Source organism: Trachurus japonicus, chromosome 15, assembly GCF_045865225.1.
Source record: "Trachurus japonicus isolate A0001 chromosome 15, Traja_1.0".
NCBI lineage: Eukaryota > Metazoa > Chordata > Actinopteri > Carangiformes > Carangidae > Trachurus > Trachurus japonicus.
The window spans coordinates 22,923,208-22,948,467 of NC_140921.1; the positions used below are offsets into that span (position 1 = coordinate 22,923,208).

Below are 25,260 nucleotides of genomic sequence, written 5' to 3' on the forward strand. Positions count from 1 at the left end.
TAAAGGTTCTGATGTTCACGTGTTATTTTTAGCATTTTCGTGACTGTAATTTGTGACTTGAGATTTTATTTATTTATTTATTTTGCTGTTAATGACTCTGATTTTTTTTTCCAAACCAGAAATGCAACATCCTTTACACATTGACTGTCTTTGTGTAGTAGTGAGTAGACTCTCAGGGGCCATTTTATTACCTACACCTAATGCATCTAATGCAATCCAATACAACAGTCCTGCAATAAAATCCATCTCATAATGTGTTTTTCTGGGACACTGTCAGAGATGTGTAGATTCATATGATTATTAGGTTTAACAACATACTGTCATACCTGACTACATTACTTTAGTACTGATTGATTCTTGATCATTAAGAGATCAGTGATTCAGTTTGAATTGAGAAAAACTTGAAAGTTACTTTATGTGAAGGTTATTTTGTGGTTGATCAATTCTGCCTTGTGTTGTTTAATAGTTAAGATGCTGTTGTAAAACCACAGTCACTCCAAAAACTTCAGCGATTTCACTGATAACCTGGATTACAGTACTGCTCATATTGGACACCTTCACACTATGGTAAACCACTTAATTACCAGCCCCAGTGACTACATAATAATAGCCCATAAACTTCCCACTACTGAAGTAAACTTCAACTCTATAAGTTATAACATAATAAAAACAAAAACGTTCCAGTTTGTTAATTTGTAACATACTTAAACAAAACAGTCAATTAAGTTAAGTTAATGATTTGTTAGGTAAGAATATTTGTGAGACTTTTTTCCATGCTAATTTGTTGCAATCTCATTCCAGTTATAGGTAATTAATTCAATGGGTAATTAATATCTAATTACCAGTTTGCAATTCTAATGAATTAATTTTTCAAGGCAAACATTAACTCAAACTTTTCATATCAATTGCTTCCTCATTTTCAAACAACTCTAGTTAATCTGATAACACAAATCCAAACTAAGAAGATTGACGCAGATGCAGATAAAAGGATCCAGCACATTGACCGGTTGACCTTGGTCTGGTAGTAAAAACACAATAGCCCTAAAGTGACATTAAGGTTGTAGGTGAATCTTACCATGTTGATCTCTGAGATGGTGTCGATGCTGGCGATATCCAGACTCATGCCCACTGTTACAGGACCATCTAGAAACAAAGAGGAAACCAGTAATTAAGTGGTGCATGTGGCATCTACTCTTTACACACTGGATTATCCCCACAGTTTTAAGTGTGTTTCCACTAACGCACATGCAAATTGTACAGTACATGTGACTACCAGTTGTGTGACATAACAGAATACAGTACAACGAGAAGGCGCAGAGATTGCTGATCGCCTTGTATGAGTGGTGTATGGTGAAAGGTTGTTGGAGGATTTAATATTCAGAAATGCTGAAGACATATAGCACATAAACAGCTGCAGTCTGTTGAGTCTGAACCTCCTTGAGGGAATTAGGTCTCGCTGATTCACCATCAAAGAGGGGTAACTTTAACTTTGCCGCTCTGCTATGTTTCATCTCTCCAGTCTGATTCTCTCTCTCATCAATCTTCATTTCTCTGAGAGAGAGTAATGAGCCCGCTGTCAGATCGCAGACAGCCTACATGTCTTTGTGTTTGCGACTGTAGTTGTGTGGGTATGGCTGTGTAGGTAGTGCATCCAAGTGCATCTACTGTATAAGCAGGCATCTGTGCATTTCTGTTTGTGTTGCTTTTGCAAAAAGTCTCACAATTTAAACAAAACATTAGTTGCCTCTGCAGGAGTTTAACTAGTGGAACAGTTCAAGACTTTGGGAAATGTTCTTATTGGCTTCCATGGGGAGTTAGATCATTAATTTGCTCCCTGTCTGTCCAGTAGATACAGACAGCCAGTTAGTTTAGCTTAAAGACTGGAAACAGGGGAGAAATCCTCCTTCCACCTCCTCTACCGTTCACTAACATGTCGGTCCAACTAACAGCAAGAAAGCAAATTACCCCAAATGTTAAGTTATTACTTTCAGGTCACTTGAGCTTTGAAAATAATGATCAGGTTTGAGTTAGGGTACATTCTGCTTCAATATACCTTGGCTTGACTGCAATAAGCAAAGCTACTGGCTGTGCCCGAGGCTGTCTGGTATAAGGATGGGACTGGCAAGCCGAGAATCTCTGCACTGTGCACCAAAATGTTGGAAATAATTTCACTTCTACTGAATGTGTGGTTTGAAAAAAAGATGGAAGTGCTGCACGCTTCAGTGAAACATCTCTGGATGCTTAATAAAAATCAATATATGTATTTACATCTGTGTGTGTTTTGTGTTCATCAGTGTGAGCTACACCTGTGTTTCCGGGCAGCAGGAGGAGTGGTGATTATGTTACACAGCATTCGCCTTGGTAAAGTTCACGGAGTTATTACAGATCAAACAGCGGGTAAACAAAGCATAATCACATTGTGACGGATTCCCGGAGCTTGGAACAATAAGAGTGACGAGGGATTTGCAGCGAATGATATAACATTGTTCCTCTGAAAGTGAACACTGTTTCTTCATGGCATGTAAATGAGTCGACTGGTGAAAAATATGTGCAGCTCTGATCTTGGTTAAGCTACTGACAACGTTATATCTTTAGATTTAATAATGTCAAAATGCTGTATTAGTTAATGCACATGTTCTGATTTACAGCCTGAACTCAGTGGTGGTGCGTGTTTTCTTTTGCACATATTTCCTTGTCAAGATTTCATTACACCAACGGTAATTATAGTCAAAGCAATTTCAAAGATAAATTTGACTTCATCTCATATTATGAAATACATATGCAGTAAATTCAAATATATGTATGTCAGCCTGTGTGACTCAGAAGGGACATGCAAGCACAAAATTGCAAAACGAGCCCCTCTCTGTCAAACACACATTTCCCCTGAGTGTTCTGTCATTTCCATGGCTGCATGTGTCTCCAGTTTCCTTACTGTCAAAGAAAGGCCTAAGGTACTTGTTGTATCCTTTCATCAGCCTCTGAATGGTAGGCGGCAGGATCTCTCCTTCCTTCACTTCTGCGTTGAGCAGCGAGCTCTCTAACAACCTGAGAACAAAGACAGAAAAGAAAGAGAGAGCGGGAGAAAGGCAGAGAAAGAGAATTATTTTTCCTCTCGTCGTGGGTTTACCTGGTGGATTCCTTCACACGACCGCCTCCCCTATTCACAGAATCTGCAGGGCGTCAATTGAGTTCTACAGCAAATCTCTCAAACCGTGCTAAGTCAAAGAGAAGGGAGAGGATTGAAGTGGCAACTTGAAAATGAAAACAAGGAAAACCAGGAAGAAATAGAGCAAAGGAGCTAAAGAAAAATATGTTTAGCTTTTTCTAAAAAATTTATTAGATTACGTTGAATTGAGGATGTTTAAACCTGTTTCTCCTTTCAGTCGTGGCTTTAAAAATTACTGTTTGCTTTCATGAGATTTTTCTTCTCCCATTCCTTCTGAATGCTATCCTTAAAGGCACACTCAAGTGTGGGAAGATGATTATATTGCTGGCAATTGCGGCAGGGGAAAAAGAATACTCATTGCGCCTTCCCGAGTGGTGTGTGTGTGTGTGTGTGTGTGCGTGTGTGAGTGTGTGTGTATGTGTTTGCGTATAAATCAGGCTCTAAATACAGAACGCCTGCTCTGTAGAGAGAAAGCCCTGAGGCACGTGCTATGATGTAAGAGGGGCTGAAGCAAGACAGATCAGGCCATGTGCAGAGGCAGAAAACATTCATCTCCATACACTGGCAGCATTTCAGACCCCCCACCCCCCTGTCACTTGAACGCTGCTGTAGTCAAATGTATGACAAAGACACAAGGAGCACAGAGGCGAGATGAGCTGCTTTTGTTATCGCACACCATCAGCAAGTAATATCCACGGCGTTCAGTGTTGCGGTGAAGATGTTTCAAATATGTCAACAAGTTCGTTTTGATACCTGTGTAATTGCAGGAAACAGATGAACTGACCTGGATAATTAGTTTCAATCTCACGCCTGCGTCACAGTGTCCTCCATAGACCCTGTTGCCTTCTGTCAAAGTGATGCTGCATGTTTAAAACAACATCCCTCTGTTGTTTGTTCATATATACAGTATATATATATATATAGGCTGTATGTTAATTATAGAAACATCTCTAGATGAATGCCATGACTTATTGATGATAAAATGCTACATGTCCCCCATTATAGCTCGCTTGCTGTAGGCAGACACAACCATTGCATACTTTATAGAATGAAATTGGTCTGCAGTGAAATTAGACTCTAAAATATAAAAATAAATGGCAATGCTAACAGCTTCGTCCTGCTGTGCTTAAGTAACAACAATTTCATCTAAAAGCTAATCTGCATACTGACATGCTAGCAATGACAATGTCACCATGCCCGAAACACAGAGTACAGCAACAGAAAAGGCTGATGCCAGAGTGTGTGTGTGTCTTTTACCCTTCTGTCTTTCTACATAGAGTTTGCATTGTATAACAACATTCAGCAGGCTCATGTTGGATATTGGAGATTTTATTATGATTCATTTTCGTCAGAAAAGTTCCTGAAATTGTTACAATTACATAATATATTCATATATATTTTATGTCTGTGTCATATTCAGATTGAAATGCTAGCAGTAAAAAGTTAACAGGTCTTTTTCTTTGCTGGGATTCCTGTGTGAAAACTAGGCTGAATCTCATAGATGGTGCAACACAGCCATGAGGCAGTGCGCCCTCTCTTACCCATTAAAGGTAGGGAGATCCTATTCTGGAGCATTCTTCACTCAATTGTTTGAAATCCTCTTCACACTCCGATTGCAACCAATTAATTGAATGCTTTTTCACAAAAATGAAAAAAGTCAGTCACCTGTGGAACGGACAATCCTGTAAAAACACCTTCCAGTCATCTTGAACGCCATGTTCAAGTCAATTGGGTCGTGATGTGTCAATCAAGCTGCCGTCTCTGTCCCTCCCTCCCTCCTCTGCATGTACTGCTCTTTGTGCACTAAAGGCGTGTGTGATCAGAGTCGAAGACAATGACACAGTGATACAATGTACCCCACTGAAGTGGCAATGTAGCTCTAAGCTTGATGCTGGATGGTTTATTATGATGTTAGGTGTTTTCTTTCACATGAATGAGCCATGAGAGAAAGCTGCGGTGCACACATTGGGATTACATTGGGTCTTCACCTTGATGTGAACCAATGCTGAATGAGCACTGCGCTGCGGCTTCAGAGAGAAGTCTGAGGAAAGGGGCTTGGACTTTTGACTTGTGTATTTTCAAAATGTGGCCTGCTAGAACTGTTTTTCCAGGATCTCCAACCCTACCTTTAACATGGGTGCTGAGATGAAATCCAAGATGTTGTGCAGCCAACACACACTGCAGAACACACACATCTAAAAATACTTTCTCCGAACGTCATTGTCCTTGGAAATATTTGGAATCAAATTTAACTGTGATCGATCAGTGAATGAATGAATGAATGAATGAACTCCATCCATTTCTCCATTTGTGGAGATATTTCAGTGGTGAACAAACCGACCAACACATCCTTATATGGCCCTGATGCTTGCATGGTCAGAAATTGCAGTTTGACCACACCAAATTAACAATAAAACAGCTATATCCACATTTTTCACTTACTTCACTTCTAGTCAACATGCTGTCTGAACCTCTCATTTCTAACATCTGAGCAGCTTGGAGCTTTGAACCTTGGTTTGACTGAATTCCTGCAGGTCTGACTAAGAGAGACAGCACAGACATGGAGGGAACTACAAAGTTGCACAGATTTACTGCATTAAATCACTTCTCAGTGAGCGTCCACATCTGTCTTTGAAATAATCGCTTGTTCTTTTCGTTTCTCCCTCCTGTAGATCCAACACATGACCTGAAAGCTCAACATCTGGACCTGAAAGCTTTCTACAAGAAGGAAGAGCAGGAGAGGAGAGAAGAAAAAAAAAGTCCTCCCATGAAACTCAGAACTGGTTTCACCTGACTGTGTCAAATCGGCTTAGACAGTGGGGTAGCTCTCTCCCAGCGCACTGTTGCTATGCTGCATGAAGTCTCACTCACATGGCTTGCAGCCTGTTGTTTAAGCAGCCAACAGTCTTGGATGGGAAAGCCATGTTAGTGACAGAAGTGACAGCGCTCTGCCTCTGGCATACTGCATTATCAATCTGGGTCGCTCTGCGCGACCCACGTTACCTTCACGAATGCTTTTGCATCTGCATGAGGGAGATGGGTGTGTTTCTGCGAGACACACAGTATGTCTCTGCTGTGATTATAGATGAGCAGCAAGAAATGTACAAGTAAAATATGTTAGAGAGGAGAATGTTTTGAAGAGATGGAAAATTTGACGGTTTAAAAAATCTTCACAAAGAAGAATTCCAGGATGATGGAGCGGACACTTAACCATAGGTGCTATAAATCCTGGAGGTGATTTCCTGTGACATTGCACTTACTGATAGCAACAGAGCCATTTGTCTCTGATGTGAACAGATACGGTATCTTGCAGTCTGACAATAAAACACTGCTTCCTTGACCAGAATCTGCGCTAAGAGCCCTCGGCTTCTCTCATCCCATCCATCTCTGTAATTCCCCAGACTCCATAACGTTTGGCTGTCCAACCCTTCACCTGCAAGACGGGGATGAGACCTCAGTTCTCCAACCTGCCAAACAGATGCTACCCACTGAGCCCTGACAATGAAAAAAAAAAAGGGGAAAAGGTAGATCCTGAGAATGTGCCAAGAATCACACCGGCTGCTAATACACACAACTTATCTCTGTTATCTCTGGATGAAATGTTATCATGAAGAAAAGTGGATATTTAGGCTGTACGCCACAGTGGCATCCACGCATACAGTAAGCACACACACACACACACACACACACACACACACACACACACACAAACATCACTCATTTTTATGTAGTTTCTCTCCAGATGAAAGCACTGTCTGTGGAGTGTACATTTTCCCAGAATGCTTGCTGACAGACCTGACACACCTGCCCACCCAGCTGCCTATCAGGGATAACAAGATGACACACTGAATGCCCACAACTGAACTGAAGATGGCCTCGACCATACTAAGTCACAAACGGCTGTTTGGCTTCGACGCAATTGCAAAATGATAAATATGTGTTTAAAAAATCAATTTGTTAGGTCGTGCATCAGCTGCTGTGGAGCTTCATCAGCGAGCTCTGCATATTCCAGGCTGAACATTTGAAAACTGTACAGCAGAGAAAAACAAATCAATGATGATGTGGTTTTGTATATTAATGTAGAGGGGAGACTAGTCTGAGACCCAGCATCTTATCATGCGAGCCCACCTGCTGGGCTTCCACCCACAAACCAAACACATTAAGGTTCAACTTCTCCTCCCTGTGGGTGAGAACTTGTTTTTCCTGTCTACAAGTGTTAGCCTAGTGATGGACAGACAACCTGCCCTGGGTGGACCCCTGATCTGAACTAGAGTGCATTGTAACAGTTGTAATGTTCCTTTAACAACGCCTTTGTTTTGGTCTGTTGAGAGGACGAGTACACGATGAGTGGACGCCATTATTGAGCTCCCGTATTTCTCTTTTTCTTTGATTCTAAACTCAGCTAACAGTGAGTAATGTGAGACCGCTTTGTCATGTACTATGATAACGTGGTGTTTTACTCAATAAAGTGGCAACAGTCGTGAAGTCCCAAGTAGTCTACCCCAACTCAAATCAGTAACACAAATGAATACACTTTAGCCCAAGGCAGATTCATTCATGAAATGTTTTATACTTAACAAATTAAAAGCTCACAACCTAACCTCTTTGACTTACGGTTGTTGTCATACACAACAGGCTGCTATAAAGAAACTTTGACTATTTCATCACTGCACACTTTCTGTCTTTCACTGACCAATGATCTCTGCGAAGTGCAGAGCAAATCACGGTGAAGGTGCAGCAGCAGTTTTCCGCTCCGAAGGATGTCAGTGTTGCATGACACCATTTTATTTCTGAGGGCCTTATCTGTCATGGCACATTTTGCAGTGATATTATGAATACAGACACATGCCACTGTGGATGTAAACAACACCTTCTAATGTGCTAATTGGCCAGCCACGTGTAATTACTTCTTAGCTCTGTGAATATGGTGAAAAGCAAAGTGCCAGCAGGAAGTACTGATCAGTCTGTCCCTGTTTGTCATGATCAAAATCTTCCACTGTTCTCAGTAATGAGCCCTCTGCTTTGCTTATTCTGCTCCTCTTCCCTCCTGTCTCAATCTTGTTCTTTGATATTTTTTCTCCGCTCTCTGCTCTAATTTCCCTTTCTTTCTCACAGAATTAATAGTCAGCGTCTGACTTCAGTCACTGCACCATGATGAAGCTAATTAGCTTAAATAGTACACCCACAATATGACCCCTAGCAATAAATAAGCATAAAATCTCAAATACCTCATTTGCAGATGTGAAAGATGTGAAAGCAAGGAGTCAAATGTGTCATCTATATATATATATCCATATCCATAACTATTAATATCATATTATTTTTAATTCATATCTATTATTGTATAGTCCTAACCTTAATTGTTAAGTAATCAAAAAGAAGTGGCAATCTACAACATAAAACAATCACACAAGTGATTTTGGTGTCAAATCTGTGCTAATGTCCCTCTGTGACAACTGTATCTGGGTTAATGTTTTTACAACTCAATCATTCAAATTTTCTTAAGGCTTCAAGTTCTGCATAATTGAGTGACAGCTGGGTGAGCATATGTTCACCACAAGACAGCATGTACATGTGCCCTTTCTCTTTACCCCTTTTTGGATGAGTTCAGCAGAGTCAGCTACTGTGTACTACACAAGGGGGCAGTTGTCGGTCTGAGAAGTGAAGCTCACTTCCGCGTTCAAAAAACTGCAATCCCCTCGGATTCCTCTGGGGGCTGGTGTCAGAAGGGAGCATTCCCCATAGACCCCCATGTTAAAATCGCCGACTTTACATCCTCAGTAAACATGTTAAAAGCCTGGTGTCAGAACGTTTTTTCGTCTCAATCGATAGTTTCTACCCCCGCACACACTCTGAGGGGGGTGAATTTTTTTTTAACTCTACCGTTTTACTGTTATTAGGTTAAAATTCTGGCCAATCAGGGCGCGGAAACGTTGAGTGACAGGTCCGAGCAGCTCCGTGGACAGGCTGCTTCGAGGCCAGTGGGCGGGTTCTCGGCCGGCCAATCCAACATGGCGCTGTTCAGGCCGCCATATTTGAGTCACAAAAACGACTCCCCAAAACCAATGGGTGACGTCACGGACGCTACGTCCATTCTTTTTACAGTCTATGGTACTACAGTATGTGACGTCATGTCCATCTTTATTTAAAATCTATGGTTCACATACACACACAGTGCCAGAACAAAGTAATGTACGTATATAAAAGGCCTACAGTTTCATAGCACTGAGTAGTTACAGAGCGACATCTATATCTATATGTATATACAGTATATGTGTGTGTGTGTGTGTGTGTGTAATATGAAATATTCCCTGAACATCTGGCCAGCTGCAGCCATGAGCAGCCTCTACCTACAGCATGGCCCCTGTGCTCCTGCTCCATACAGTCTGTGGCCCACAGGCTGCTCATGTGTCTTGTGTTTTGATGTTAGATGTGTGGGCGGAGGAACAGGTTCAGACAGAGTAATACAGGGGTGACAGCGTGGCTTGGAATGAAGGACTCAAACCCTGTGGGGGAGTTCGCCTTTTCAGATCTTGTTTCATTACACAGCCTCCCCATAGAGCTTGCTACCCCCTCCTTCCCCCCACCCTTTTTTTTTTTTTTTTTTTTTTACTTCTCTTCCCAATCTCCAATGCACACAAGGCATCAGTCCAGGCGGCACTTGCACATTTCACAACAGATTAATTCAGTTGAACATAACCCCTACAGAGCGTTGAGTAACTCACTGTGGAACTCTTTCTCCCAGTGCTTCCTCCCACTCAAATAGTACGCTCTAACTCCAACCTGTTTCTCTCACTCCTCTTTCACTGATTCATACTGTATTCCCGTTCCCATTCATTCCCAGCCTCCCTTGGCTGGCCTCCTTCTCACTACAGAAATCCCTGCTGCCATTTGGATGCTGTGACACTTGAGCCAAACATAGAAGTACAACATGTGTGTTCTGTACGCACAGGGAGCAATTTGACTGAATATCTCCCATTCAGGAGCATGTGCAAATCAGCTGAGCACAATGTGATTTGATTCTCTGCTCTGTTATTATATTGTTTCCTTCCTTTTTCTACTAATCATATATTATGACATATTTTGACCCCATTCCACAAATTAAAGTAGTTCCCAGGTGTCTTAAAGACATATCTGTGACGTGCTTTGGTCAAAATACCCCAAGAATCAATCATTACAGCTCTTTTTTTATACTCTCAAAACAGCCCCGTTTAGAACGGCTGGTTTCAGTGCCTGTCCCTTTAAATGCAAATGAACCACTACTTGCCCTGCCCCACCCCTTCTACCAGTCCCAGGTAGGGATGGTATTATGCAAATTCGAAACCTAGTTACATCACTGGAAGACAACTGAAGGAACAGCTCGTAAAACCACATGGATTTCAAACTAGGGAGCCTGCACATTACTGTACAGATTTTTTTTGTCAATTCTCACATTTTGGGGGCCGGAAGGCAAGACAAACACCTAAATATATGTAGAATTGAATGTGGAGTCCCACAAGGCTCGGCCTAAATTATTTATTTTCGTACATAAATGATATTTGTGATGTATCAAAGATTTTGCAATGTATTCTATTTGCGGATGATACAAGCTTAAGTTTGGGAGATGATTGAAATATATCTGTAAATTGGAGGAAAACTAAGTTTATGGTGTACACAAATAGAAAAAATAATGAATATGTTACATTGTCTATCAACAGAGTTATGATAGAAAGGGTGTCAGGGATTCAGTTTTTGGGTTGTGGATGAAAAGCTAACATGGAAATCACATAGGCTATTGCTTACACACAAAACAAGGTATCGAAAAATATTTATGTTCTAAGTAAAGCAAGACACATATTAGATTATAAAGTAATGAGAATTTTGAATTGTTCAGTTATTATGCCATATGAGTTACTGCATTGAAATATGGGGCAATACCTATGTAAGTCACATAAAGCCATTGTTTTTATTACAGAAAAGGCACTAAGAATAATACACAATGCTAATTTCAGGGAACATTCAAATGGATTGTTAGTTAAGTCAGGGCTGTTGAAGCTCAGGGAATTGACTGAATTGGGAACACTGTTAGTTCTATATAAAGCAAAAAAAAAATTGACTTATACCTGCAAATTTGCAGAAGTATTTTGTTTTAGTTTCACAAGATGTCAGTCACAGAAGGAAATTTAATTTCAAACATCAAATGGTGAGGACAAAGTTGAAGCAAATGTGTATTTCTGTGGTGGGTGTCACTACCCGATTTGCAACGCTACCCGATTTGTGACAACACCGGTCTGCGCAGACCGGCCGCCATCTTGGACAGCTGCCTACGGTAACTCCACTTGGACAAACTTCATTTGGGCACTGCCCGATTTGCGTACATGCTTAAAGTTCTGTGAATTTAAAATACGGTACTGTGAAAATGATTAAAAAATAAAATAAAATAAAAACCGCGGAGGTCCGTCATAAGACAGCCGCGGCAGACTCGTTTATTCAGTGAGTGTTGTGGTAACTTAGTTGTGATTGTTTGTGGTTGTCATGGTGATGAGGCCGGCGAGAAAAGACGTGAGTAAACACTAAAAGTCTCTGCCTCTGTTCCTGTTTTCTGAGCATAAAGATCCAAACCACCACAACCAACCCTCAGTTTACATTACTAATAAAGTATTTTTAAAAAATTTTTTTATAAAAAGATAAACCGTCTCTGGCGACGCACATAAGGCAGTGATCCTAAGTCAATTCAACTAAGTTTGTCCAAGTGGAGTTGCCGTACGTAGCTGTCACAAATCGGGTAGCGTTGCAAATCGGGTAGTGACAGTGGGTGTCAAGCTTTGGAATTCACTAACAATTGAAGAGTTGTTCAAATATTTTTCAGTTGAAGAAGGGGTTATTAATATAGAAACATGTTGTGATGGAAGGTATTGGTTGTGGATGTTTAAAAAAATAAAATGTATTTATTTATTCTTTGTATAGAGGGATTACCAGCCTACGTCACAGAGGTTCTACTGCGCATGTCGCCTGCAGAAAGAGAGCAGCAAGAGCCGTGATCATGTCTTTTTGTGCTGGAAGTTGCACTAATTGTTTTGATAAAAATAACAAAACGCGCAAAATTTACATAATAGCGTCAACTCGCACCCCTTTCAAGGCAAACGAGAGAGAAAATAGTACATTGGCGATTAATTTTGAGCAATATAACGTGTTAGATACGTTGGTTTGAATGGTGATAAAGCTAATGCCCACAGGCACAGCTGGAGAACTGCAGCGAATGAGTTGTGAAATGTTTACTATGACAGTGACTGAAGACGAGGTCACATACTAATGGAAAGCAAACTGAGATTAATTAACGTTAAGCTATATTGTTTTACATTACCGGTACATACTCAGCCATGCACGTAACGTTACAGTTACGTTATGCAGTTGTTCCAGACTTTAGACAGGTCCGTCCTCTGACCAGGCAGCACCTCAGTCCTCACAGACACTGAGTTTTGTAATCGTGAGTATTTTCCTGAACATTATTGTCTGTTAAATAACTGTAGGTAACGTTAGGGATGCACAGTGACAGTGTTGTTTTTACCGCTGACCGACGCCGTGCTCTGAGTGTCCGTGGTTTGTCCCGTGGCTGAGTTTCCGTTGCCGCGGTACAAACTCGATCCTCCGTCCTGACGTTCTTTTTTTTTTTTCCTGCCGTTATAAAACTATAAAACCGTCTATGTATAAAACACACACTACATCAGTAGGTGATAAACTGTTGTAGTAGGCTGACAACATCGCTAGCAAACACCGCTTTGACTACACTAGATCCATAGAGGTAACCATGACAACCGGTTCTTTCTGCAGTCAGGTTGCGCACGCATCCTGATTTGTTGGTAAACAGATAATCCCTCTATACTGTTGGCTGTAAACTGGCATTTTATCTGATGTAAGTGTTCTTTTGTTTTAAGAAAGGGGCAGGTATAAGTATTCTTCATCCTGCTCCTTTCCGATCCTAATTGGAACGGATAATGAAATGAAATGAAAAAGATGAGTTATTGAGCACACCATGTGAAACAGGGCAAGTCCTCAGTTGACCTTCAAAGTCAGAGAATCCACCTCATTCATATTCAAATTACAGCTAATGACATTTGTGTCTTAATTCACAGCCCCCGATCAAACTGGGAAACCACAGTAATCGGCTCATTTCCCTTCATGCAAGGTTGAAATTGCACTGCTTCTCCGATACAGCATACACTCATGACTTCCTTGGTACAGTAGGCTGTAAGATAGACGAGGCGTCCATTGTCTCGTGACACACTGATGGGAAGAGCAGATAAAACATTTGCCATTAGCTCATTTGCCAAGGTGTGCTCGAAACCTGAGTCTCATACGAGGTGCTTCGCCTGTCAAGTTGTATTAAATGTCTCCTTTTCTTCTTTTGCGGAGAATATTCATTTTTTGCTGCTGTGAAATGGGATTTGAGGAAAGTCGCTGCTGCTCTCATATACAGAGATTAATCTCTCACTCATCAGGGACTTCCGAGGCTTCCTCAGACCCCTCAGCCATTCCAGGCTCGGAGATGCAGAGGCAGGCAACCAGGCACCGCAGAAAGAAAGAAAGAAAAAAAAGTCCTCCTGAGTTTGTGTCGCAGGCTTTTGTGGATAAAAGCAGCTGTTTCTCCCTTTCATGCTATCCCAGGCAGCTCTCTAAGCCCCTCCACATAGGAGAATAGAAGCACTCCCTCCTGCCAAATACAGAACATTTACTGTCTTCATAAGCCCACTGAAGTCTGAATCTGAAAAATGTGACTTGTGACATGAAGAATGTGTGACTATTTCTGGCAAATCTGCAAGTCTTATATGTCATTTTATATAGATGGAGCAACTTCAATCTACTTTCTAGAGTCTAAACTAAAACACAAAATGCTCATGAGGCGCCTTTCCACTGCAGGAACTTCGGGGTCATTTTACAGGGTGGAAATAATGAAAGTAATGGCAAACAAACATTGCATATCTCCAAAATCAGGCAGGTTTCCAGGATGCCAAGTAGCTGACTCATTTTAATGTAACAATTGCCGATGAGAACCGGTGTCAAAAAGGAAAAAAGGAAGAAAAAAAAACAATCGATCACGGACTTCATGATCGATTACCATGGCAACGAACGAAGCTTCGATTTTTTGGGGTCAGCCCTTCTAAAAACGGACGGAAAAAAGAGAGAATAAGTCAGTAAAAGCCGAGAATAGCAGCAGATTACATGACGATTGAGATGGCAAAAACAACAAGAGCAGTAAAAAAAAAAAAAAAAACTGTTGCACATCGCCATAAGCGCCCAGTGGGTCCTGTCTGCAGTGGAGACACGGCCACCGAGAAGGCCGAATGAGAGGACAGTTCCTGTAGAAGTTCCTACCCCCTCCTTTTACCAGGGACTCCTGCAGTGGAAACGCGGCTATAGTGGTTGCAATTGAAGGACAAACATGTCTTTGCCTTTATTATAAAGCTTCACACTGTATTGTTAACAATGTGACAGGTCTACTGTAACATCAAAATAACTTTTCCTAATCATTTCACACAGCGCTCTGTATTATTATGACCTGGTTTTCATTAATAATACATGCAGGCATAGAAACCTCTGCTGAATAATGAAGGGGATGGAGGGGGACTTGTCAATGAAGTCCTATCCATCATCCCTGCCAATTAAACCGAAGCACTGCTCACTTGCACTATCAACTTGTCATGCTCTCTTCTATCCACACAGCTCTCAATCAATTACAGCACCGGCACAATCTGAAATTAACCAGAGTCCTGAGCTGTACAGTGACTTAACAGGCCTGTTCCTGTGAGCTTTACACTATGTTTGTGTGCTAATTGTGTTGCTATATTGTTCAAGCTGCTTTTATACAAGGCTGCTCTCTAAAAAACCCCAAACTGTGAAATTTGTGAAAGTACATTGTTCTGTGTGCGAACACTACGACTATATCATTGCTCTGGCAAACAGCATCCTGACAAAAGAGAAAACAGAGACACGTACGGCTGTCTAAACAATGAACGCTGCATGATTTGACAAGAGGGATTCGACGCAGCATTACTCTTCTTCAGTGAGTTTTTTAGAGTGATTAAACACAGCTTTTTGTAAACCTGCTGCGAGACAACTCCAGCAGGCAGGCGGTAGCGCTGATGGCCTGCTTTCAGACTGATGTTTATAGATCCAAATTCTTGCTCACCTCTCTTTATGCAGTTTGTGGTGAGGTAGCGGTCGGAGAGTCGGCTGTGAGTAATTGATAGAGTGTGTGCACGGCCTTCTGAGTGGGTTCAACCTCAGTGGGTTGCCAGTTGTCATGCAGGAGAGAAAGTCCCTTACTCCTCTCCTTAATGCAAAAGAAAATTATGCCCAGTTCTGCAAGATAATGTAATTTCTACTGACTGCAACACACTGATGAAAATGTTTAGTGCCTCTTGGGAACGGAGTTTAACTGAGTAGCAGAAAGTCAGACTTTCAGGAGCCTATTGTACGTAATCAAATTGACAAATGCCATGTGTAAAGTGGGTGACTGTTTTTAAGGACAGAATCTTCACTGTTTTAATTAGTGGCAGGATGTCTGTCATTGAGAGGACCTGAAAAGGGATTTATGTGTGTTAAAGCATTTTATCCAAAGTTTCACATTTCTCTTTTGGTGAAAAAGAAACGGAGGATCGTCTGAATAAATGTTTGTATGGTCGGTGGTGATTCCACAAGGCAACACTGCTGGTGGAAAACAAGCTTTTGTTTTGTCACCATGTTAGCAGTGAAGCTCCAGGAGTAGTGTGTCAGTTGGTTGGTCCGATACTCTGGTCCAACAACACTGGATAGACGACTGTACCTTGAACTTTGGTGATCCTGGTATTATTATTTTTTTTGCTGTACTCACTCATCATGAGTAATATTTCAAAATCTACTTGGCAGATTGCTACAAGATTAAGTGCAGATAATCATGGTAGCTGACAATGGATCCTAATGACTTCAATAATCCTCTCACCTCAGCATGAGGGTGACATTGTACCAGCTCTAGGATGGACTGCCATACATAGAACCCAGAGGATGACAGTACATTGTGAAAGACCATTTAATTTTCAACCTGATAACATCAGATTACTAATTTATCTATTTAACCCCTTTAAGGTCCAGTGTGTAATGATTGGCATTGTTTATTGGCAAAATCTGAATACACTACCCATTTGAAAATATAAATAAAATTTGTTCGATTTTCGTAGCATTATAATTATTCTTTTACACATATAGCAAGGGTCTTGCTTAAGAGAGGGTTGCCATCTTGTGCCGCCATGTTTGTACGGCAGCCCGAACGGAAAATCCAGCCAGCTAGCAAGTTTCACATTCATAAATAAACCAAAGAAGAAGAAGAAGATGAAAGGAAAGAAGAAGTAGGAAACAGCAGACAAATCCTAAAATGGTTTAGATCTTCACCTGATCGCTCCCCATGCTCATGAAATACTCCTAGTCTTGGTAAACAAGTTTTTTTGTCCTTGGAGGCCACCGTCACTTTGCCGACGGGAGGGGTGAGCGCAAGCGAGCAAACGAGCGAGTGAGCGTTGCAATGTAGAATCTGAACGTTGGATGTCACGGTTTCCCCCCATTTTACACACTGGACCTTTAACACCCACTGGCCTATGGGTTGCATTGCTTCTAATACAGGCACTTCTTTCATATCTGATCATTAAATATGAAGCTAGGTTAGCACAGTAAAAGCAAGTCTAAAGGAGGGTACAACCAAGCCTCATATTGAATGGTCAGATATGAAATTGGTATTGATCATATTATGTAACTCAGCATGAAAGCAAATACGTATAACTGCAATATCAAGAATAGATGTGTCAAATAAACAGCTTTGGTGCATCAGAGCAAAACAGATGTATCATGATGCACTGATTTGGAGTTTGAAAGTGAATAGAATCAATCTGAAGTATGAAAATGAATTTCATTAAAGGCTTTTCTATTGTTTTGACTCAAACTCTTGACAACAAATATGATTCTTTTAATTAAAACTTAAGTATGTGCACAATCTGAAATTTAATGACATTGAATCTTTGGCTTAAGGATCTAATGGACTGAAAGATTACACTGAGGCTTGACGCTGTGTTGACAGAGACTATAGACGTCATCCGCAGCAAGAGAGAGGAATCAAAGATAGATTTTATGCCTTTGTGGGTAAACTATAATTACACCAGCATGTTTTCCTGTCCATTGCAGAGTAATGCTTTTACTGATGAACTGACTGAAGAAAGATTCGTTATGAAGAAAAAATTAACCATCCAGAAAAATCCTATCAGTAGGGTAATTAACTGTATTTTCCTTTCAACACCAGATGTAAAAGAGTAACAAGCTTGTTAATGGATGCCTCCCCCGAACATGTCCACACTTAAGTGATGGAAGAGTCATGCAAATTTATGCTGCATTCAGAGCTGTCATGGTGTAAACAACAATGTTATCGCACAGACAAGAGCAGGAATAGTTGAGGCTCCCTGAATTTATAAAAAAAAAAAAAAGAAAAGTGAATGTTAATTTATTCCAGTCTGGGAATATGTGTTTGGATTTGGATGAACAAAAAAAAAAAGCAAACAGCCAATAAGAGCCCCTGTGCCAAAATTTAGGTGCGTAATTATTACCCAACACTGCACTGCAGACTGAACACTAGAATTATAAGGGTACATTTCCAAGCTCATGAACATGGCTGATGTTATTATTGTCAGGCCAGAACCATTTGAACATCAACCGCACACGTACTGTAGATGTTTAAACAGCCTTGTAGTTGTCAACCTGTCCAGGTTAAAAACAGCCCCTTCACCACCCTCAACTCTCCAATTAAAGGCAGTCAGGATCCAGTTAAGCTGCTGACAAAGAACATATGAGTTAAGAATAAGTTGGCAGCGGTTTTGTCACTTCCATAGAACAGCACATTAAATCAGATCCCCAGGGTATTCCAGGGTTCGTCAAGCAGCATTTAATAGAGTTCTTTACGATTTTGCCGAGTAATATAATTCCAAGTATAATAAAAGTCTAATTATATTCTAGAAAGTCGCCAATCTGCTATCAGATGCTGTGCAGATTAATTTCTTGGGCAGGATTTTCAAATGCATAATTATATTTAATATAGCTTCTTTTTTTAAGTTTTGATGGAAAAAGAAAAATAAGATAGAGCTGCAAGTCTGTACACTGCACAATGCACACACTGAACTAACTGCGAAGCATTTCTATTCTGAAAAAGAGAACATTGAGGCTTGTGAGTTAAAAACCTGCTCAGTGAGGTCGGAAAAGAAATCCTTCACCCAAAGAGCACACCAGACACCTGCAACATTTTATTTTGGTAAATGAACTGGAAATGTGTTGATCATTAGTATCACTTTTATCAGATCTGACTGTTTGGGTTTCCTGTTAAAGGGCACCTGCATTCATCAAAACTTTTATCATCCTACCTAAAGGTTGTACCTACCGCACCTTCCACAAAAAAAAACAATTCCAGTTTACCACCTCATTTCACAGGAAAACACGACCTGCCATCAGCTAAAAAGTTGATAAAACTCCCTCGGGTACTGTGTGTAGTAGGGTTCAAGTGACTGAGATGAGTATAGGACTGAATTATATCCTTTGTTGTTCACAACTGAAAACAATACAATGAAAACTAATGAATAAAGCAGTGAACTTTGTTTACCCTTCATTGTTCTTTTCATTGCAGAGAAAGTTCAACTCATCTATCTATCTATCTATCTATCTATCTATCTATCTATCTATCTATCTATCTATCTATCTATCTATCTATCTATCTATCTATCTATCTATCTATCTATCTATCTATCTATCTATCTATCTATCTATCTATCGTCCTAAAACTGTAGGGTGGCTGCTTCTTCAAATATAATGTCTTCATTTCTTTTCTTAAAGCTATCTTCCAACTCAGGGGCCATATAATATGGAGGACACGGTCAATGTAGTCTTTGCATTGCCATCATAGACCAGTAAGGCCAAACTGAAAGAGGATGATCTGGCCCATGGAGGATTAATGCTTTGCATCACAATTGTCCAGGAAAGAAGGCTGCCTTTCTCTGTCACATTTGAAGGAATCTTGGAAACTGTCATGCATTCAGTATTCAAATGCAGCCGCTGAATGATGTGCTGTCTCTGAATTGGGACCCAGTTTATACCTGTAAAATACTAAAGATGCTGCGACAGAGTAATTACTTTTGTCTCTCATCCAAGTACCAACAAGGCCTGACCCAGCTTACCTTCCAGGATCGTAATTACTTATGTCAGTGGTTGGTATGTCACCATGATTGATTGCAGTTTTTATGTACCTTGCCCATCACCAGTATCCATCGGAGGAGTGACAGAACAGAGAACATGAGTGATGGACAGTGTTGACAAAGGAAAGCTGTACTGGATGCCACCAACTTGTAAAAACTGGAGAGATTTGGGGAAATCTTACACTGAACCTTCTGTGCACTCAGATAATGATTCAATTAGTGTTACTCTTGAGCGTTATCCTGGGATCAACAGGAAGTGAAGACTGTAAAGCTGTGGTGTTTGAGTTAAGGAGATGCATGACAATCAGTTTTAGAGTGGCTTTTAACCTTGAGAAAATGGTTTCGTTGGCGAGGGAGATACAAAGTAAACGTCTATGATCTTGAGTTTACATGTAGAGCCTCTGTTTGACAGAATAAGCTATCAGCTACAGTAACATCCCTCTTAAGGCAAGCAAGGGCTTCTTTATTAAATCTTCTTTCACGCGAGCTCTAAGATTTTAGAAGCTCAAAGGAAAAGCCTAAATTAGATCTCTGGTTAGTATTAATTAAAATGACACTACAAAGCGATATCTTGGTAATAAGAGACTTATCCATGCCTTCAGCTTTGTAGTCTTGTAATGCGAAATGGACCTTGGAGCTTTGGAGGAGCTCATGAGCAGATACTGTACATACTGTACAGGCCTACTTCTTTAAATATTCCCTTTTGATACTGAGTCACTTGTCTAAATCCAGGAACCAGTCACATCCAGACACCATGGGATAGGAGCTTGTTTTGTCTAAGTGACATTGTAGCTGTTGGATTTAATGCTGTCTAGGAGATAGAGTGCTGACCTTCCCAGTTTATATGTCACAGATGAAGCTTTCTAACCAGTCACTGGAGATGTGGCAACTTTTGAACTCAAGAGGGTACGTACCATTTCCTGCAGTCACAGATGGATAAAGTCATGTGTCATCTCATAATTTAGCAACAAAGCAACAATTGAAGAACAACTGCACATGTACAATTTGATAATTGTTTCCTGTCTGCTCTGTATTTCTGTAACAATACAGCTGTACAGTTAGTATTTTTTTTTTATATCAGGTATGTTTATTCAAAGCAACAATATATAGTTTCTCTGCCTGTTTCTCAACTCATTTAAGTGGTAGAAAAACGGTTAATAGGATGAATCGTGCCACCATTGCAGCCTGAGCAGCGTTGTGCCAAATTTTTGCCATTGCCAGTGCCAAGCAAAGAGGGTTTTGTGTGTCGCTGGAGCTCTGGAGGGGAGGTTGGTCAGCCCTGCAGCCCAGCACAGGGCGCTCATGTGTGGGTGAGAGGAGCAGAGAGACTGGGCTTGGGTTTAGTCTCTGGAGCTTAGTGTAACTGCAGTGTACCAGGACCATGGTGGCTCTGTGTTCCTACCCGAACAGGAAAGGCACGATTAGTCCTACTGTATTAACCCTCCACTGAATTTAGAAATGAGTTTAGAAACATCATTTTAAGGCCCGAAAAACTACATAGTGTTACTTAAAGCACTACTGTAGCCTGTTCATCCCTACAAACTATAGAAGCTGACCAGTAGCAGGCATAATATATTCTCATTGTAATGCTAACAATATTAAACATATGGTAAAGGGGTGACAGAAATAACACTGATTATCAGTTTAGAATGGGACATAAATAGCAGTATCTTGTATATAGACAGTCTCAAAACATAGAAGTGTTGAAGTTTTTTATTTACTTGCCCAAACAGGGAGTTTTATATGAGAATATAATTTACTATGATGAACTCCTGCAACTTCCTCAGGAACAGGAGCATTCATCAGGCCCAAAGAGAAATAGAGGATGAGAAAACAAAAACAAAAAGATGAAATCCATGGAGTTTCTAATTTTTAAAATGAATTTCCTATAACATTCAAATGACTGGGAACAGATCTATCTCATTTTCAGCTGCAGCAGGGTATCAAATCAGCTCCTCATGCAAATTGAACATCAATCATTACTAAGAACTACTACTTAAGAGAATATGTTTAACCCTGTCAAGAAGAACTAAATCTAATTGTTAAATCTCCTTTGGGAAACTCCCTGCGGTCAGAACAACCAACATTAATTAATTCACAAACACTTCACAACTCTTAGTGGTGCTAAGTGTTTGTATTGTTTCCCAAAAACTTGATGTGAGCTGAAATGATCCTACAGAAATACAAAGGGTACTCAGCACATCCAGCCCTGTGGTTCAGAGAGTCAAACACTACAGAATAATAAGGTCTATGGAGGAAATTCACTGACAATGGCACCATGACTAACTTCTGTGAAAATGGAAATGGCAGAGAAACCCAACAGAGGGAAGATATTGTTCCAGATAGGGGACCTACAATTAAACTTAATGAACATGAAAAACTGGTTTTCAGTTCTCTATGCTGCAGAAAATGATAAACGATGAATTTCAAATAGGCGAGACAAGGCAATTACTAACAGCCGTTGTAGTAAAGAGAAATGTGGATTTTGTGTAATTTAAAAGAATTTCAATTGCCTCATTATTTAACTCTGAGGAGATGAGGCACCAAGGTTCTCCAGTTAAAAAAAAAGAAAATATTCACATTCAAAGAATTCCTCGACCTGTCTCCTGTGACACAAGAGATTTGACTCTACTAGACATTTGACATCACTCCAATCGTGCTAAATGCACAACTATAAAATCTGACCACATAAAATAGGCTATAGTAGTAGAATTTGATGAAACTGGAAAAAGCTGCTGAAAGCTTTTTACAAAAAGGTTAGGGTTATTCAGCTGTCAGTTACTGATGACCTGTTTCTAACCAGCCCTCTCATCGCAAAAATCCTGGAAGCTTTTAGTAAAATCACTGACAAACTGATGGAAATAGTATCATATGTTGTGATGCGTTTCTATGGTTACAACTGCAGCATCTTTGGTTGCAGTCTTAGGTCGCTCTGTTTAAAGACTAAACTCTGACCTTATGTGTTTTTTTTGTCTTTCAGTCAAACTTTAAATGGGCCATGGCATCAGTTCTGAAACATCAATGGTGCTATAGTTTGGTAACCCTTGACAAGTGACAAGAGAGAGCGCCTCCAGCATTAACTTGTCAAAAGCAGTAACATTGAGAATCACTCTTCCAAATCAATGTGCCAAACCATTTGTTTGAGTCTAATCTCATTCTCTCACTGCTGAACATATCTTCAAACTGTATCCAGTCTTAGTTCAATCGTCTTACTTCTGATTCAAGAATAAAAAATATTACAGTTTCAGTTGAATTTTTCTTTTAATCCATAATCTGAACAACTCTTATGAAACTATGACACGAAAAAAACAATTTTTAGCATTAACGCTTTAGTTGGTAACAACTATTCAGTCATATTATTAATAAGCTCCATTATAATTTAAAGGGGAACTAACTATGCAAGTCCGCTCGCTTTTCCGCTGTTCTGGTTACGCTGCTCTCAGCCGTGCATTTGTTTACAACGAAGCCGGCGAAAAATCAATAAATTGAGCGGTGGATAACGTTACATAACATAAACGATGTTACAGTGCGTGTGTTTGTGTAGTCTTAACCGTCATGAACAAAAGATTAGGGGTTACAGAGCACGTTTGTGTCACGGGGTGCAGAGACGAGAGCTGGGACACCGGGACGGCGGCCAGGTACTACACTGATGTTGCAAGGTTGGTTTTCAGCCGTGAGACGCCAGGTGAAGGCAGACAGCCTCCGTTCTCACTCGTAACAAGTCACAAGTCATGTAGTTAACTATCACAATTACTCCGGAGCTTTTTAATTAAGGCAAAAATGTAGCATAGCCACGGGAGAAATCCTGCTTAGTTCCTCTTTAAGACAAAATCCAACTCCTCTGGCTCCACCTACAGCCTGTAATCGTATTTGCTGAAATCCACCGCGACCGACGATTCTCCACCAGTCAGGTAGAGGGAGCAGGAGGAGCAGCCAATCGCCGCTCCTACACGTCCGACCAAACGAAAGTGAAAGTAAAGTCCGCGACTTGGTCGGAAATTTCAAGACAACAAGGGGGGGGGGGGGGCGCTTGGCAGAGGTTCATAAAGGTGTATTGTCTTAAAATTTCCAACCAAGTCGCGAACTTTACTTTCACTTTCATCAGCTTACCAACTGCAGCTTTAAACTTGAATACGGTACTATCAACTCAAGCCATTACATTTCCCTCATGTTCCTTTTTGTGATGTCAGGTTCCAGACAATCCAGTCATGTAATTATCTAAGCATAGGGGTACGCTAATCTCTCCAGTGACAATCAATAAAGAAAGATGACATGAAATGGATTTCTATACAGGAGTAAGTCATGTCTCTCCAGTAAAAGCAAGAAAAGCATAGCGTAAGCCTTTAATCTGCCTGTAATAGGCTTCGGTAAAATTTTATCCATGCTTTCTGTAACCAGTGCTGTGAAACCATTGGTGCCTATATGCAGTATTATCGTGCTACTTTATATTATTAAGCCTCTATTGAGAGAGATTAAATGAGAAATCAAGCATGACTGCTTTGATGCTGCAGCCTCTGTTTGTAAATGTGGGCTGCTAAATTACTTGCAGAGTGATGCAGTGTGCTTACACAAAATATAAATATACCCCTTCCACCATAAAGCTGTTTTAACAAAGAAAATCACAGTTAATCATATAGTTGTAAATCAAATGAGCACTAGGCTATATGGGAGACTTTCTTTGGATCATGTTTGACTTACATTACATCGTCGTACATTACATATACTAATTGGGCAATAAATCCTCCCCTGAATAGTGATGCTGAGGGTGTGTGTAATGTGCTATTGATAGTGATGCTTGACATTTAAAGTGTTTGAAAAAACACAAAAGCAAATATATAAGGAATGGATTAAACACTGAGTTTGCTGCATCCGATATTAGTCTCAAATTTTAGTATGCTAATCTCACTGCTACTATAGGTGGGACTTCCAATGCCACAGATCAAGCACATAGAAAACTATCTATATTTTGTGAGGTACTCCTGCCTACATAGTCATGAATAGCATGCCCATTGTTTAGTAGCCTATTTCCCCTCATAGTAGCCTATAAAATCCAAGATGTTACCAGTAGATTTTGCAAGGTAGATTTAGCCTTATGGCTGTAAATGCTAATTTAAGACCATGTTAAGTGTTCTTATTTGAATGCATGCCTACTGTAAACATTAAATACGTAGTCAGCTAGAGTAGTTTTCACTGAATTCAAGGAGCTGTTAGATTAATAGCTACACTAGCTAGTGGTGAAAAAATGTGTCAGCTGTTTGTAGTTTTAGTACGTTTATGTAGGCAACTTACAGTATGCTACATCTTTGGTTGACCTTTGTTTCTTTCTGATTGACTCTTGCAAAGGACAATTATATACATATTCTTTATAAGAATAAAGGAACCAATGCGCTAGGTGACTTTGAAGCATGTGCAATATCTACACCATTACCATATTTAGTCGACAATTAGTGAATTAAATACTTCACATACCAACAAAATCCATGGCTGAGTGCCTCACATGAAATAGATTCTGCACTTCTTTTTTATGTACTTTAAGTGACTGCTTTTTTATCAGTCTTCTTGACTCTTGTGCTTTATTGTTTTTACTCAAGGAGAAGAACAGTGCTCCAATGCTGCTAGGGTTTTTTCAGTGAGGGCCACGGGAGAGGAATGAGAAGAGTCCGAGGCTAGACACTCAAGCATTTCTGAATTAGTCACTGTGGAATTCATCTACGTTGGTGCAGTGGATCCTCAACATGAAGCAAGACATCAGTCTTTCCACAGACTTCTACAGGCCATTCATGCCCCTGAGCATTTTTCTACTAGATTAATGTGTGGCTTTCATGGCCCTTTATGAGGCTCCGTTATTTCAACCTGTGA

General features: G+C 40.4%; 1 protein-coding gene across 2 annotated transcripts in view; it reads right to left on the reverse strand.

Moving 5' to 3' along the window:
* LOC146973721 (gamma-aminobutyric acid receptor subunit pi) overlaps nt 1-25,260 on the reverse strand; it is a 48,651-nt gene that overhangs the window by 11,613 nt on the left and 11,778 nt on the right. For both annotated transcript variants that reach the window (XM_085800551.1, XM_085800552.1), the window contains exons 3-4: nt 2,933-3,045; nt 1,076-1,143 (exon numbers count right to left, since the gene is read on the reverse strand). In XM_085800551.1, the coding sequence (XP_085656677.1) occupies nt 1,076-1,143; nt 2,933-3,045 (181 nt within the window). The remainder of the gene's footprint in view (nt 1-1,075; nt 1,144-2,932; nt 3,046-25,260) is intronic.